The following is a 16,144-nucleotide window of genomic DNA, read 5'->3' on the forward strand; positions in this document are numbered from 1 at the left end:
TGCTTATGTGTGTGTCTCTATGTATGTATATGTATGTGTGTGCACATCAGTCAGTTCAGTTCAGTTGCTCAGTCGTGTCCGACTCTTTGCGACCCCATGAATTGCAGCACACCAGGCCTCCCTGTCTGTCATCAACTCCTGGAGTTCACTCAAACTTATCTCCATCGAGTCGGTGATGCCATCCAGCCATCTCATCCTCTGTTGTCCCCTTCTCCTCCTGCCCCCAATCCCTCCCAGCATCAGGGTCTTTTCCAATGAGTCAACTCTTCGCCTGAGGTGGCCAAAGTACTGGAGTTTCAGCTTTAGCATCAGTCCTTCCAATGAACACCCAGGACTGATCTCCTTTAGAATGGACTGGTTGGATCTCCTTGCAGTCCAAGGGACTCTCAAGAGTCTTCTCCAACACGACAGCTCAAAAGCATCAATTCTTCGGCACTCAGCTTTCTTCACAGTCCAACTTTCATATCCATACATGACCACTGGAAAAACCATAGCCTTGACTTGACGGACCTTTGTTGGCAAAGTAATATCTCTGCTTTTCAATATGCTATCTAGGTTGCTCATAACTTTTCTTCCAAGGAGTAAGCGTCTTTTAATTTCATGGCTGCAATCACCATCTGCAGTGATTTTGGAGCCCCCCAAAATAAAGTCTGACCCTGTTTCCAGTGTTTCCCCATCTATTTCCTATGAAGTGCTGGGACTGGATGCCATGATCTTAAATTTCTGAATGTTGAGCTTTAAGCCAACTTTTTCACTCTCCTCTTTCACTTTCATCAAGAGGCTCTTTAGTTCTTCACTTTCTGCCATAAGGGTGATGTCATCTGCCTATCTGAGGTTATTGATATTTCTCCCAGCAATCTTGATTCCAGCTTGTGCTTCATCCAGCCTGGCATTTCTCATGATGTACTCTGCATATAAGTTAAATAAGCAGGGTCACAATATACAGCCCTCACGTGAAATAACTTTGGTTGCCCTATTTCATATATCAGGTTGTAAATGCATAGTGTAGAGATTGGTAACTCCCCATTATCTTTTTTTTTTTTTGTAGCCTGTTAAACTGGAAGTCGGTGAAGTAAAAGACCTGCTGGTCAGATTTGACCCTTCCTACAAAAATGATCTGAACAACTGGGTGGCCGAAGAAGTTTTAGCCATCAAGTATGTGGAGCACCCTCAAGTGGACATCCTGCACCTGCGTGGAGAAGTGAATTACCCCAACCTCACCTTTGAGACCATGGAGCTGGATTTTGGCTGTATCTTGAATGACACTGAGGTGATCCGCTACGTCACGATCACCAACTGCAGCCCCCTGGTTGTGAAGTTTCGCTGGTTCTTCCTGGTGGACGATGAGGAAAATCAGATAAGGTACCAACCGGCAGGGCAGTCCTGCAGAGCTCTCCTGTGCTTTCATTTGTTTGTAAATCTCCTTTGGACTTTGCACTGAGTTTCCTGTATTCTGAGTCCCGGTCTTCCGTGAATATTCTCCTTTTTTAACTTCTGTTTATTTATCTCTGGCTTTGCTGCATGCGAGCTTTCTCTAGTTGCAACAAGCAGGGCTACTGTTCAGTGGCGACGCCTGGGTTTCTCACTGTGGTGGCTTCTCTTGTTGCGGAGCGCAGGCTCCGGGGTGTGTGGTCCTTCAGTTGTTGCAGCTCCTGGCTCTAGAGCACAGGCTTCAATGGTTGTGGTTTATGAGCTTAGTTGTTCCGTGGCACGTGGAATCTTCCCAAACCAGGACTGAACCAGTGTTGCCTGCATTGGCTGGCGGATTCTTAACTGCTGGACCACCAGGGAAGCCCTCAATAATGCTTTCAGTTGGGATAAAGTTCCACAACTAATCACTGACAGAGGAACAAAGAGACATGGTCCATCCTAGGTTTCACAGGAAAAGCAGATAAAATATTCTTGAAAGCCCCAATTGCCACTAGATGAACAAAGTGATATCCCTAAGCCTGCTCTAATTTTGAATCTAGTGGTTGGATCATTAGAGATTTATCACTGAAAATACTGTTTGTCAAGTTTCCTTAATAAGCATTTCAAACTCAAAGCACAAACAGAGTAGGAAAATACATGAGGCGTGTGCTCCCCTGAACTCTACCTTCTGCATGTTTCAGTGGGTTTTGTTCTGACCCGTAAATGTACGTTATATGTATAGACATATACTCATACGTGGGAGTGTATGTGAGAGATGGAAAGCACTGAAAGGGAAAAGCTGTCTTCACAATATTTAGGTTTAAAAGTGTCTCTCCTTTTCACTTAGAAGCTAAATCCAGCTTAATTTGAAAAACACCCCTTTACAGAAATGGAAACAGCCTATTTCATTCAGGCCTTTTAGTAACAGTTTCATCTGGGTCAAAAGCCACATTGGTGGCCAGGATGAATGGGGTTCTGCATGTTTCCCTGTTGGATGTTTGGACAGCTCAGTTTTCAACACCTGGATATGAACAGCCATTCTTAACTGGGAATATCTCATGTTGTTTCTTGGCTAGTCAATGCTTCCTATACACAGTCCTCATCTTGTGTATGACAGCCATCCTTTCCTTTAGCATGCCTGTTTCCATGGTAACTGGCTTGTTCTGGATGTCTTCCATAAACATCTGATGATAACCCAGTGTAGCACTGAAGCCGGTTCAGAGCCTGAGTGATGGAGCCTACTCATTTAGGTGTCAACGACTGACTGTTCAGGTTTGGGATGAAATTTTGTAGATGGTGAACGTTTAAAATAATTATGGAAAAATCAGTCAACCTGATCTAATGAGTTTCGACTACCAGATCGTAGAAGTTATTCTGATGCAACACAGCTAAATGAATTTATTCCATCTGGGAGCAGGGGACATGCTTTATTTATTTTTTTGTTTTCGAGAAGCCATTTCCATAATTTAAAATGATGACATTTTGAAAATGTACTTGGCCAGTACTAGAGGTGATACACTTAATTTTTCATTGGCTTAAACACTCATTTGACCTTTATTTCCCTTTCTTCTTTGTCTTCTAATATCTTGATGTTGAGCCTCTTGTTTATATTTCATTTGTTCATTCAGAGAGTCTCTCGGAAACCATTTGATAAGTGACTCTTACACACCAAATGCTTTGTGAGGCATCAAAGATACAGAAGTAAGACATGATCCCTGGACTGAGGCTGTTGGGGAAGCAGGTGTGTAAGCCACGGTGGGCACGTGGTGGTGCCAGGCTCTATGAGCGGCCATGGGGATGAGTGCTCACAGGAGTCAGAGAAGACTGCGCTGTGAAGCATGGTCGAATGCTCTAGTCAGAGAAGCCCGGAAACATTCTCAGTTACAGAAATAGCAGGTATAGAAGTTAGGATTCATGGATTCTGCCGCAAGTGACAGGAAACCTGGCTCTATGTGAAAACGAAAAACAGAGTTCATTCACTGGTTGCCACAGCTCAGAATTCCAAGTTCATTTTGGCTTCTGGCCTGGCTTAAAGGAAAGACTCAAAGAATGTCGCTGGTGCCAGTCTCCCTGTCTCAGCTCTGCTCTCCTTCACGCGTTAGCCATGTTCTCAGTGCTGCCAGCACTCCTGGGGCCATGTCTGTGCGATTCTGAGCCACTGGAAAGGAAGATGAGCCTTGGTCCCAGAACTTCCAGGAGATTCACCCTGATGGGACCACCTTCAATCACCTCTCCTGTCCCCTCCCCTCACCAGTCCCTGTTGGGAGAGGGTGAAGCACTTGATTAGCGTTGACCTGATTGTGTGCCCCATGCCAAGGGCTGCACTGGTGACTCACAACCACGTGGACTGCAAGGGTGGGAGTGGGGCACCTCTCCAGACAAAAGCTGCAGTCTGGGGGGAGGAGCGCGGGAAAAGCAGATGGTACACACTTGTCAGTGTCCACAGGGGCCACAGCACAGACTTCATCGGTACGGGGCAGTCAGAGAGAGGAGTCTGGGCAGGTAGATGGCGGAAGCATGTGAGAGGCCTGGGATTCCATGATAAGGACCTTAGACTCTTTCTTGGAGGCACTGCTGAGATTTGTAATCAGGAGAGTGATAGAGACAGGTTTTCTTGGAAAAATAACCCTTAGCAGCATTCAGCACAGTTGTTTAACCCTTCCTTCCTGAAACATAATGCCTTTCATGTCTTGAATAGCACCATACTCTCCTGCTTTTCCTCTCGTCCCCTCAACTGACTACCGCAGCTCTTGGCCAGCAACAGCTGGAGTTGTGGGACACAGGGCTCCCTCCTAGGCCTTCTGCTCCTCCTGGAGCCGCCCCACCCACAGCTTCACTTAGCTCCTGTGGCAGAGGCTTCCGAATGGGTATCTCCTCCTAGAACCCTCGGAGCTGCAAGTTTGCCTTCTTGACGTCTCCCGTGGCTGTTTAATAGGTGGCTCATGTCCAGTGTACCCCACTCCACACTCAGGCTCCACCCCCTCCCTGCTTCTCCTCCAGGGCCCCTGTTCCAGTAAATGACCCCACTGTCCTCCTGGGAGGCATCCAGATTTCTTCCTCTTTCTTGTCCCATGTACCCCCATCAAATCCATCACCAAATTCTACCTACTCCACCTTCTAAAAACCTCTCATTCCCATGTCCATGGTTGTTACACTAATTGAAGGTACCTTTGCCTCTTCCCTGGACTGTTGTGACAGCCTCTGACCGGGCTCTCTGTCTCCGCTCCTGTGCCACAGTCCATCACCCCCTCCGCAGCCAGTGATGAGCACGTCACTGCCATGGTTTTAAGCCTTTGAGGACACCCGTGCTTTTTGAGATTAAGTACAAATACTCACTGTACTCATTCTTCAAGGCTCAACATGTACCACCTCTGCATTCCTCTCCGTTTTCCTCACTTTGCTGTCCGCTACCACCTTGACTTCGTTCTGTTTGCTCACATGCCAGCCTCTTTCCTGCCCTCTGCTGTTGTTGCCTCACGCCTTCTCTCTGCTGGAAGCTCTCCCTGCTCACCTAGCTAGCCCTGCTGCCTCGTCAAGTCTCAGCTTAAACTTCCTTCCCTGAGAAGCCTTCTCTAAGACCCTTCCCTACTGGAGGGCCCCTGTCATAGGCGCCAGTAGCCCGTCTCCTCCGTGACTCATCACATTTGAACTCTGGCTAAGGTTCAACTCCCCTGCTGGCTCTTAATCCCTGTGAGACTAGGAAGCACATCTGACCTGTGGCCTCTTTATCCCTGGGCCCAGCACAGTCCATAGCACAGAGTGAGTCCTCAAAGAATATTTTGTAATTAATCAACTTCTCTCCCTGCCCCTGGTGTTTGTAGTGAGAGGAGAGTCATTTCATGACTGGTTTAACATTCTTTTCTGTCAGCTTCCTGGCACCTGCCAAATGGAGGTTCAAGGCATAAATGTTACCTTGCATAGAAAAAAATGCCACTTGCTGTCCAGACAGACTCTGTCTGGACAGCCCGTCAGGAAAACATGAACCACTCATTGACTAAAGGTCACTTTTATCAGATATACCAACACAAACCTTTCATTTCCAATCAGAATTCCTCTAACCCTCACAACTAATAAAAGAAACAAAAGCGCTAAAAGAGGATTTTCTTTTTCATTAGACAGGATATGAGGAGACCTCGACACTGTAAATATTCCTGCCTATCACAGCACACATATATCACACCCAAGGGAGTGTGTGTGTGTGTGTGTGTGTACATGTGTGCAGGCATGTGTCTGTGCATTTGGGAGTTTATGTATATGTGTGAGGTTTTGTAGGCAATTCTGACTCAGACATTCAAAGCATTTCTCTTGTTTGAGCATAATTTTTGTTCCAAAAATTTTTCCATCTCATATCACACATAAAAACAAAGATGTGAAGTGGGCAAGTGTGCTTGGTACGTACTCTGTAAGCCTGCCATTGTCTGAAACCCACTCATCTAGGTGAGTCCCTGTGCATGACCGGGTTCTAGGCTGACTCTGGTAGATGACAGTCCAGTTGCTCATGTGTAGTGAGGAAGCTGGGGTGACATCAGGGCTGGGCACGGCTGCTGGCCTGACCAGTGCTATAGGAATGTACCCTTTCTTTGGCCTGACTGCTCAGCTGGATAAGAACATGATGTTTCATGGCATCTGTGTAGAAGGAGAGCAAAGGAACACCCACACCCAAACCAGGCTTTGCTCTGAAGAGACCAGAGAGAGCCAAGCAGATGCTGGCTCAGCTGGCATCCATGCCCAGACTAAGAGCTGCAGGCTGACGCGATGTTAGAACTTCGAGCATGTGGGCCACATGGTCCCCAAGGACAGCTTTGCCTTTTCATTTCCAAATCAGATTATAAATAAATCAAATACAAGAGCCTAAGGGAGCCCAGCCTGACAGCAAAAGAACATGTATTGTTCTCACACTGATTTTTCTGTGGTGAGCGTCATTTATCCAATATTGTGATTGTAAAAGGAGAGTGGAACGGCTGGAAGCACGATAGAGAGATGCTCATTGCCTGGAGGCTTCTGTCTGTTTCTTCATCACCCCTCACTCTGTCTTGCCTTGGAAGTGGAACTTTTTAAAGACACGGAGTCAATGGTAGCTGAGGTCCTGGGCTGTGGAATTGGACCTGGCTGGGTATGTCCTCCTAGGTCTGTCCTCCTAAATGTGTGACCCTGTGCCCTGGTTTACTTACCTGTGAAAGGGGGTGATGCAGAAACTGAAAAGAGTTGTTGTGAGCACTAAATGCTCATAAAGTGCATGAGTCTCCGAGATGACACTCGAAAGAAAAATCTGCAATTGGTGGCTGTTTTCAGGTCTCAGAAGGTTCCTTCGTCTCTGTTCCTTCCCACCAAGGGCTGCTAAGCGAAACCCTCCCCAGGACCCTAAGCGTCAGAACCACAGGGTCTTTAGACACCGAGATAATGAACTCAGACCCCTTTTCCTTCTAAAGGGTAGAAACTCACTTCCCTGTACCAGGCTACATTCACCAAGGCTGAAGCCGAGCCTTCACAGGCCACAGGCCGAGTGTGAGCAGGATGGCCAGGCCCAGCATGCCTCCCTGTCCTCCCCACCACTCCTCTCCACAGCCAGGTAAGCCCAAACTCACGGTCAAGGACAGGCCCTTGCTTTGCCCAAGGGCCCAATCAAGAAAACAAAAATGTTTAGGGGGAAAATAAAACGAGGCTTCATTTTTCTTTCAGAACAAAAACAATTTTATTGAGTCCCCTGGGGCAGGCACTGGGTATCCTTGCACCCCAGCCTTCCAGGGCTGCTCACTATGCTGAGCCTGGCCTCTGTGCAGCCTCCCACTCAGCCACCTGCCCCACCTGACTTGGTGGATGGCTGACAGTCCCTGAGCCTCGGCTTCCTCATCTGAAACGAGGGCGATTGTAATGGCACCTCCCACATATGGATGTGGTGAGGCTTGACTCCACCCCTATTCAGAGCATAGACCTTCGCCCATCACGTAATAAATGATCAGGAAGAGTCAGGTGTTATTCCTTTATTGAGGAAATCAGTGGATTGGCACCCCAGTGCAAACACAGGACCTATTTGAGAAGCAGCGTCCCAGAGTTGGCTTGGAGATACCTTCTCCTGAAATCAGTCAGAAGCTACAGAGCCTGAGGGCCACGGTTATCTCTTGCTGGCCTGAGCATTTATCCCTTTCATAAGTAACCCTGTCTCTTCCCCCGAGGCCCTGAACCTCTCAGAATCCTGCAGACTTCTGCAGTCATGGTTTCTTCTTTTCTGCCTTCCAGGGAAGTTTGTACAAGAAATTATGGAGCCTGAGGGCTAGACGGCAAGCAGCTCTGTTGAGGGAGCAAGAAGGTCAGAAAAGGGAACAGAAGTGGCCACAGATGGCTTCAGGCAAAGTGCCAAGTCAAGCTCTTAAGCCCCTCCCATCCCCCCTTTTTGCCCTAATTCTCCCCCTGCTTGTACTTGAGCCAGAATGATTATTTTACAGCCCAAAGAATGAATCCAGGGCCAACAGGGACTAACCCTTCACCTGTATTAGCTTCCTTCTGCTGCTGTAACAAACCACCATAAGCTGATGCTGGCAGGAAGTAGACAGCACACCTGAAGGATTAGTCTAGATGAGGTTAAGAAAGAGCGAGGAGGCCTGAAGGGATAGGGGGTGACACTCCTAACCAGAACCTCCGTGACCTCCCTCACCAGTTGCAGGATGTCCTGTGACCAGTCCTGAGTCATGTATGGCTGAGGGTTGAGGGGCAGTTGACCTAAGAATATCCCCTGAGCAGTGGGGCAGAGTACTGGGGGTTAGAACTTCAACATAGTATTTCAAGGGGGACCTTGAATTTAGCTCATAACAGTCTTTAATTTAAAAAATTTAAATCAGCAAATGTATGAGTAAACAATCAAAGAGTAAAAAGGTCATGATATCACAAGCTCATGAGCCAGGGAAATGTTAACAATACGACTGGAAGGTTCTGTAGGGCCAGTCAGGTCATGCTAAGAAATTTGATTTTTTTTCAAAATGTAGTGAAAAGCTATGGAAGGGTTTAAAGTAAGAGAGTGACATGGGCTACTGTGAACCAGAAACAGCAGTCCTTAGAATAACTGTAACTGCAAGAGGTCATTATCAGCAGGCCCATTAAAGGAGGGACAGACTCATTAAAGACACTTTTATGGGTATACTTAGGAAAATTATCTGATATAATGTCTAAGATTCAAGAAAGATTTCTGAACTAAGAAAATGGTACATTATGGGCAAACTTCAACTCCATTAACTACATAAAATGATAATAGTAATGCAAAATCTGGGGGATAAATATCATATCAATATAGGACTGAAATACTGTTCACTATGAAAGAGGAGAAATCAAAGATTTTAGGTCTTTGAATTGTTCCAGAAGAGGGAAAAAGTAAAGGGGACAATTACAGTCAATCCAAAGATAATGTTGTGGGGAGGGAGGTGGGAGGGGGGGTTCATGTTTGGGAACGCATGTAAGAATTAAAGATTTTAAAATTAAAAAAAAAAATAAATAAAAAATAAAAAAATTAATTAAATAAAATAAAAGCTGAAAAAAATTTAAAAAAAAAAAAAACAAAGATAAATTTAAAAATTAGGAGAAGGGGTGACATGGAGAAGATACAGAGAAAATTTTTTTAATTACAAAATAAAATGATAAATCCAAATGTATCAGTAATTGAAATCAATGTAAACTAAACTAGCTAAGAAAATGGCCATGCGTCTGGATTTTACTCACAATTATTTTAAAAAGAGATATCTGAAAAATAAGGACATGGTAATGTAAAAGGATGGGAAAAGATAAAACAGGCATATCTTGAGGGGGAGTTCTGACAAACCTATGACACGTCAGTTAAAATATTCTTAATTTTGTATTATCATTTTTTTAATTTTCAGTGGTGAATAGTTGGTTTACAGTGTTGTTTCTGTTGCACAGCAAAGTGAATCAGTTATACACATACATATGTCCACTCTTGAAATCTTTAGATTCTTTTCCCATATAGGTCATTACAGAGTATTGAGTAGAGTTCCCTGTTCTATAAAATAGGTCCTTATTAGTTATCTCTTTTCTAATGGCAACCCACTCCAGTGTTCTTGCCTGGAGAATCCCAGGGACGGGGGAGCCTGGTGGGCTGCCGTCTATGGGGTCACACAGAGTCGGACATGACTGAAGCGACTTAGCAGCAGCACCAGCAGTGTCTATATGCCAATCCCAATATCCCAGTGTATCCCTCCCCTCCTCCCTGCTTTCCCCCACTCCCGCCCTGGCAACTGTAAAAATAGACTTTAAAACAAAACAAAAAAAAAGCATTGCTAGAGATCAAGAAAGTTACTAGGTCATTTTTTAAAACTTCAATTCACCAGAAAGATATAATAAATCTAAACTCCCCATGTCTCAAAACATAACTTCAAAATACTTAAAGCAGATACTCAGAGGACCACAAGTAGAAGTAGACAAATCCACTGTCTTTAATAACACCCTCTCAAGCAGACAGAAAATCAGCAAGACTATATAGTTTGCATTGCCCCATGGAGTAGCCACCAAAGCTCATGTAGCTATTTAAATTAAAAAATTTTAATTAAAAATGCAGCTCCTGGGTCACACTCGCCACATTTTAAGTGCTGATAACCACATGTGGGTTAGTGGTTATTGTATTTAATACCAAAGATAGACAACATTTCATCACTGCAGAAAGTTTTGTTAGACAACTCTGCTTACAGACAACTTGAACACAATTAACAGGCTCAATATAATTGATATATGTTGAACATCCCACTAAGAAAAAACTCGTCCAGCCCTATGGAACATTTGTAAAAAATTACCATATTGAAGAAGGCTGAGCACCGAAGAATTGATGCTTTTGAACTGTGGTGTTGGAGAAGACTCTTGAGTCCCTTGGACTGCAAGGAGATCCAACCAGTCCATTCTGAAGGAGATCAGCCCTGGGATTTCTTTGGAAGGAATGATGCTAAAGCTGAAACTCCAGTACTTTGGCCACCTCATGCAAAGAGTTGACTCATTGGAAAAGACTCTGATGCTGAGAGGGACTGGGGGCAGGAGGAGAAGGGGACGACCGAGGATGAGATGGCTGGATGGAATCACTGACTCGATGGACGTGAATCTGAGTCAACTCCGGGAGTTGGTGATGGACAGAGAGGCCTGGCGTGCTGCGATTCATGGAGTCGCAAAGAGTTGGACACGACTGAGCAACTGAACTGAACTGAACTGAGGGCTTAAATCAATATGTTATAAATCGATAACAAATAGATATTTACAAGTACATAGGCTTAGACATTTCTGAATAATCTGGGGTGAAAAAAATCACAATGAAATTTACTAAATACTTAGATTGAATGACGGGCTTCCCTGGCGGCTCAGCGGTAAAGAATCCACCTGCAATGCAGAAGATGTGGCTTTGATCCCTGGGTTGGGAAGAGCCTCTGGAGAAGGAAATCACAACCCACTCCAGTATTCTTGCCGGGAAAACCCCATGGTCAGAGGTGCCTAGTGGGCTGTAGTCCATGGGGTCACAAAGAGTCAGACACAATTTAGTAAATAAACAAGAACAAGAGATTGAATGAGATTGAAAAAAAAGAGTGGTAATAAAAGCTAAAGTGTAGTTAAAAATTTTTTTATTTGATTATAGTTGATTTACAATGTTGTGTTAGTTTCAGATGATTCAGTTATGTGTATACATATATTCATTCTTTTTCATCCTCTCACTGAATTTGAGTAGAGTTTCTTATGGCTATGCAGTAGGTCCTTGTTGGTTATCTATCTTTTATATAGTAGTGGTGGTTGGTGGTTTAGTCGCTAAGTCATGTCCAACTCTTGCGACGCCATGGACTATAGCCTGCCAGGCTCCTCTGTCCATGGGATTTTCCAGGCAAGAATACTGGAGTGGGTTGCCATTTCCTTCTCCATTATATAGTAGTATATGTATGTTAATCCCGAACTTCTGATTTGTCCCCCGACCTCCCCATGCTTCCCCTTTGGTTTTCAGTATCTGTAAGTCTTGTTTGTTTTATAAATAAGTTTATTAGTATCATTTTAAAAACTTAGATTCCACATATGAGTGATATCATATAGTATTTATCTTTTGCTGTCTTCAGTGTGATCATCTCTAGGTGCATCCATTTTACTACAAATGGCATTACTTTGTTCTTTTATGACTGAGTAAATATCCCATTACATGTATGTAGCACATCGTCTTTGTCTGTTCCTCTGTTGATGGACATGTAGGTAACTTTCATGTCTCAGCTACTGTGAATAGTGCTGCAGTGAGCATTGGGGTGCATGTATCTTTTCGAAGTATGGTTTTATTCAGATATATATGCGTGGGAGTGAGATTGTTGAATCATATGGTAGTTCTCCATACTCTTCTCTATAGCAGTTGTACCAGGTTACATTCCCACAAACAGTGTAGGAGGGTCGCTTTTTCTCCACACCCTCTTCAGCACTTACTGTTTGTAGACTTTTTTGATGATGGACATTTTGACTCGTGTAAGGTTATACCTCGTACTTTTGATTTGCATTTCTAGTGATAATTAGTGATGTTGAAAATTTTTTCGTATGCTTTTTGGCCATCTGTATATCTTCTTTGGAGAAATGTCTATTTCGATCTCCTCCCCATTTTTTGATTCGGTTGTTTGTTTTTTTGATGTAGAACTGCATGAGCTGTTTGTATATTTTGGCAATTAATCCCTTGTCAGTCAGTCACTTTGTTTGCAAATATTTTCACCCATTCTGTGGGGACAGGCCAGGCATGCTGCTCAGCATTTTTGAATACACAGGACAGCCCCCAGCAACAAAGAATTATCTCTTCAAAATATTGATAGTGCTTCCATTGACAAACTCTACTTTAGATGCTTATGTTACAAAAGAAGGGAGGCTGAAAATTAAGTTGAACATTTACACCTTTAGAAGTTGGGTAAACAGATAATGAATAAAGTCAGAGAGAATAGACAGAAGGAAACACTAAATGTATGACCAGAAACTAGTGAAAGAGAAAATTAAATAAAATACAAAGAATCAACAAAGCAGGGAGTTGGCTATTTGAAGAGACTATCAATAAAATTGATAGATTCAAACAAGACTAACCAAAAGAAAAAAGAAAAAAAAAGAAAGACACAACTATTGCTGGGAATACACAAGTGACACAACTACAACTGTAGCAGATATTAAAAAGCTGAAATTGTCAGGAGTAACTTTATGGAAAATTTTGAAAATTTGGATAAAATGGATAAATTCCTAGAAAAATATAACTTTTGAAAACTAACTTTAAAAAAAGAAATCCACCATTTCACGCCAGTCAGAATGGCTGCGATCCAAAAGTCTACAAGCAATAAATGCTGGAGAGGGTGTGGAGAAAAGGGAACCCTCTTACACTGTTGGTGGGAATGCAAACTAGTACAGCCACTATGGAGAACAGTATGGAGATTCCTTAAAAAACTGGAAATAGAACTGCCTTATGACCCAGCAATCCCACTGCTGGGCATTCACACCAAGGAAACCAGAATTGAAAGAGACACATGTACCCCACTGTTCATTGCAGCACTGTTTATAATAGCCAGGACGTGGAAGCAACCTAGATGTCCATCAGCAGATGAATGGATAAGAAAGCTGTGGTAGATATACACAATGGAGTATTACTCAGCCATTAAAAAGAATACATTTGAATCAGTTCTAATGAGGTGGATAAAACTGGAGCCTATTATACAGAGTGAAGTAAGCCAGAAAGAAAAACACTGATACAGTATACTAACGCATATATATGGAATTTAGAAAGATGGTAACGATAATCCTGTATGCGAGACAGCAAAAGAGACACAGATGTTTAGAACAATCTTTTGGACTCTGTGGGAGAGGGAGAGGGTGGGATGATTTGGGACAATGGCATTGAAACATGTATAATATCATATATGAAACGAATCACCAGTCCAGGTTCGATGCATGATACTGGATGCTTGGGGCTGGTGCACTGGGACGACTCAGAGGGATGGTATGGGGAGGGAGGTGGGAGAAGGGTTCAGGATGGGGAACACGTGTATACCTGTGGTGGATTCATGTTGATGTATGGCAAAACCAATATAATATTGTAAAGTAATTAACCTCCAATTAAAATAAATAAATTTATATTAAAAAAAAGAAATCCAAATGGTCTTTTAATCATTGAGGAAATTGAATAGTTTCAAGCTTTTCTATAATAAAACACTAGTCTTGACAGACAAAAGCAAGTTTTTCTAAGCATTCAAGGAACAAATAATTCCAAACTTACTCAAATTATTTTCTATATTACTTATTTTTTTATTGAAGTACAGTTATGTATAATATTGTATAGATTACAGGTTTATAATATAGTGATTCACAGTTTTAAAGGTTATACTCCACTAATAGTTATTATAAAATATTAGCTATGTTTTCTATGTTATACAGTATGTCCTTGTAGTTTATTTTATACATTTTACTTCCCTGCCCCAATATTGTCCATCCCATCTTCCCTCTCCCCACTCATAACCACTATTTTGTTCTCTATATCTGTGACTCTGTTTCTTTTTTGCTATATTCACGTTTGTTGTATTTTGTAGATTCCTCAAATATGATATCATATAGTATTTGTCTTTCTCTGTGTGACTTATTTCAGTTAGAATAATGTTGTTATCCATCCATGTTGTTGGAAATGGCAAAATTTCCTTCTTTTATGGCTGAGAAGTATTCCATTATATACACACACACGCACACATATGTATACACACATACACACACACACACACACACACACACACACATACACACACCACATCTTTATCCCTTCATTTGTTGATCAACACTTAGGTTGCTTCTGTATCTTGGCAGTTGTAAATAATGATGCTATGAACACTGAGGTACATGTATCTTTTCAAATTCATGTTTTGGGGTTTTTTTCCAATATATACCTAGGAATGGAATTGGCAGGTCATACTATAATTCTATTTTTAGTTTCTTGAGAAACCTCCATACTGTTTTTTACAGTGACTGCATCAACTTATGTTTCCATCAGCAGTATTTGAGGATTCCCTTTCCTTCACATCCTTTCCAGCATTTGTTATTTATGTTCCTTTTTATAACTCTTCTGATAGGTGTGCAGTGATAGCTCATTATAGTTTCAAAAATTTGCATTTCTCTGATAATTAATGATGTTGAACATCTCTTCGTGTGCCTATTGGACATCTGCATGTCCTCTTTGGAAAAATGTCTATTCAGGTAGTCTGCCCATTTTTAAATCAAATTGTTTGTTTTTCTGATGTTGAGTTGTATGAGCTGTTTATATATTTTGGGTATTAACCCCTTATTGGTGATATCATTTGCAAGTATTTTTTCTTCCATTTAGTATGTCTTTTCATTTTGTTGATGGCTTCCTTTGTCTATACAACTCACAAACTTATATAACTCTTGAGAAATAAAAGAGAAAATATTACTTGTCATTTTTTAAACTAAAGTAGCCAAAACCAATTAAGCCAGATCAGAGACATAAATATTTCATGTCATTATCACTCATTAATTTAAAAATGTGAATGCAAAAATCCACCAAAATGTTAGCAAATTGAATCCAGCAGGATAAAAAGATGGACTATCATGACCAAGTTGGGCTTATTCCAGGAATGCAAGGTTGAGTCAAGATATGAAAAATCTAAACATTCATCACTTTACTATTTTAAAGAAATATGGTCCTTTCAATAGATTAAAGAGAAACCATTTAATAAAGCTAAACAACTGTTCATGGGAAAATTCCTCAACTCAATCAAGGAGAACTTGAAAAACAATAATATGTTAAAATTATTTCCTTTAATATCACAAACAAGACAAAGCTGCATTTCTATTCAGTAATTTACTAAAGAGCCTGGCCTGTGCAAGAAGATACAAAAATGAACAAAAGGGGCTAGATTTGGAAAGAAAGAAATGAAACTGCCATGTTATGATTACTTATATAAAAAACTCAAAATAATCCATAGCAGATTATTAGAGTTAGGAAAAGAATTTAGTGAGGATGATGGATGGGTATGAGTTATAAAAGCCAAATGCATTTCTGTGTACCAGCAGCAAATAAAAAAGAGAATGCAAATTTTTAAATGTAGGAATAAACTTAACAAAAATTGCAAATATCTCTCTATATAAAATAACTTTACTAAAACTCATTTTCAAAGACATAAATACAAGGTGAGACATACTATGATCTTTGCTTTAAAAGACTCAGTTTGTTAAAGATGTTGTATTTGTCCCCCAAATTATAGTTTCAATGCACTTATAATCAAAATCCCAACAGGTTGATTCTAAAATATTAATATATATGCAAGAGCAAAGGGACAAGATTAGTCAAGTCCCTCCAAAGTGGGAGGTCTTTCTCTACTGGATAACACATTAGTATGAAAATATAGTGATTTTAATAGTGTGGTATTGGTGCACAGATAGGCAAATGGACTAAAGAACAGAATAGAGTCCAGAAACAAAGCCATAAATGTATGGAAACATAACTAAGTTTGCCGGGGTCCAGCCCCGGTGGATCCAGGGAAATTCGAAGGGGGGACGGCATAGCGAGGAAAAACTTACTTATTTAGCAATATAAAAGAGAGATTAGGAAAGAATAGTGTAGTAGGAAAATTAGTGGAGAAAAGAGGCTGAATAACTTGGTTTACGTGGAAAACTAATAAAACCTCAAGACAAGAGGTTTGCACCATCTACGTTAGGCCACCGGCACCTGTTTGAATAGTGGAGGGTGCCCCATCTT

At 41.8% G+C, this 16,144-nt stretch overlaps 1 protein-coding gene across 1 annotated transcript in view; it reads left to right on the forward strand.

Annotated features, from left to right (window-relative positions):
• HYDIN (HYDIN, axonemal central pair apparatus protein) overlaps positions 1–16,144 on the forward strand; it is a 346,678-nt gene that overhangs the window by 207,648 nt on the left and 122,886 nt on the right. The window contains 1 exon segment of the mRNA XM_018063160.1: positions 1,049–1,410. Coding sequence (XP_017918649.1) covers positions 1,049–1,410 — 362 coding nt within the window.

Source organism: Capra hircus, chromosome 18 (assembly GCF_001704415.2).
Source record: "Capra hircus breed San Clemente chromosome 18, ASM170441v1, whole genome shotgun sequence".
Classification (NCBI taxonomy): Eukaryota; Metazoa; Chordata; class Mammalia; order Artiodactyla; family Bovidae; genus Capra; species Capra hircus.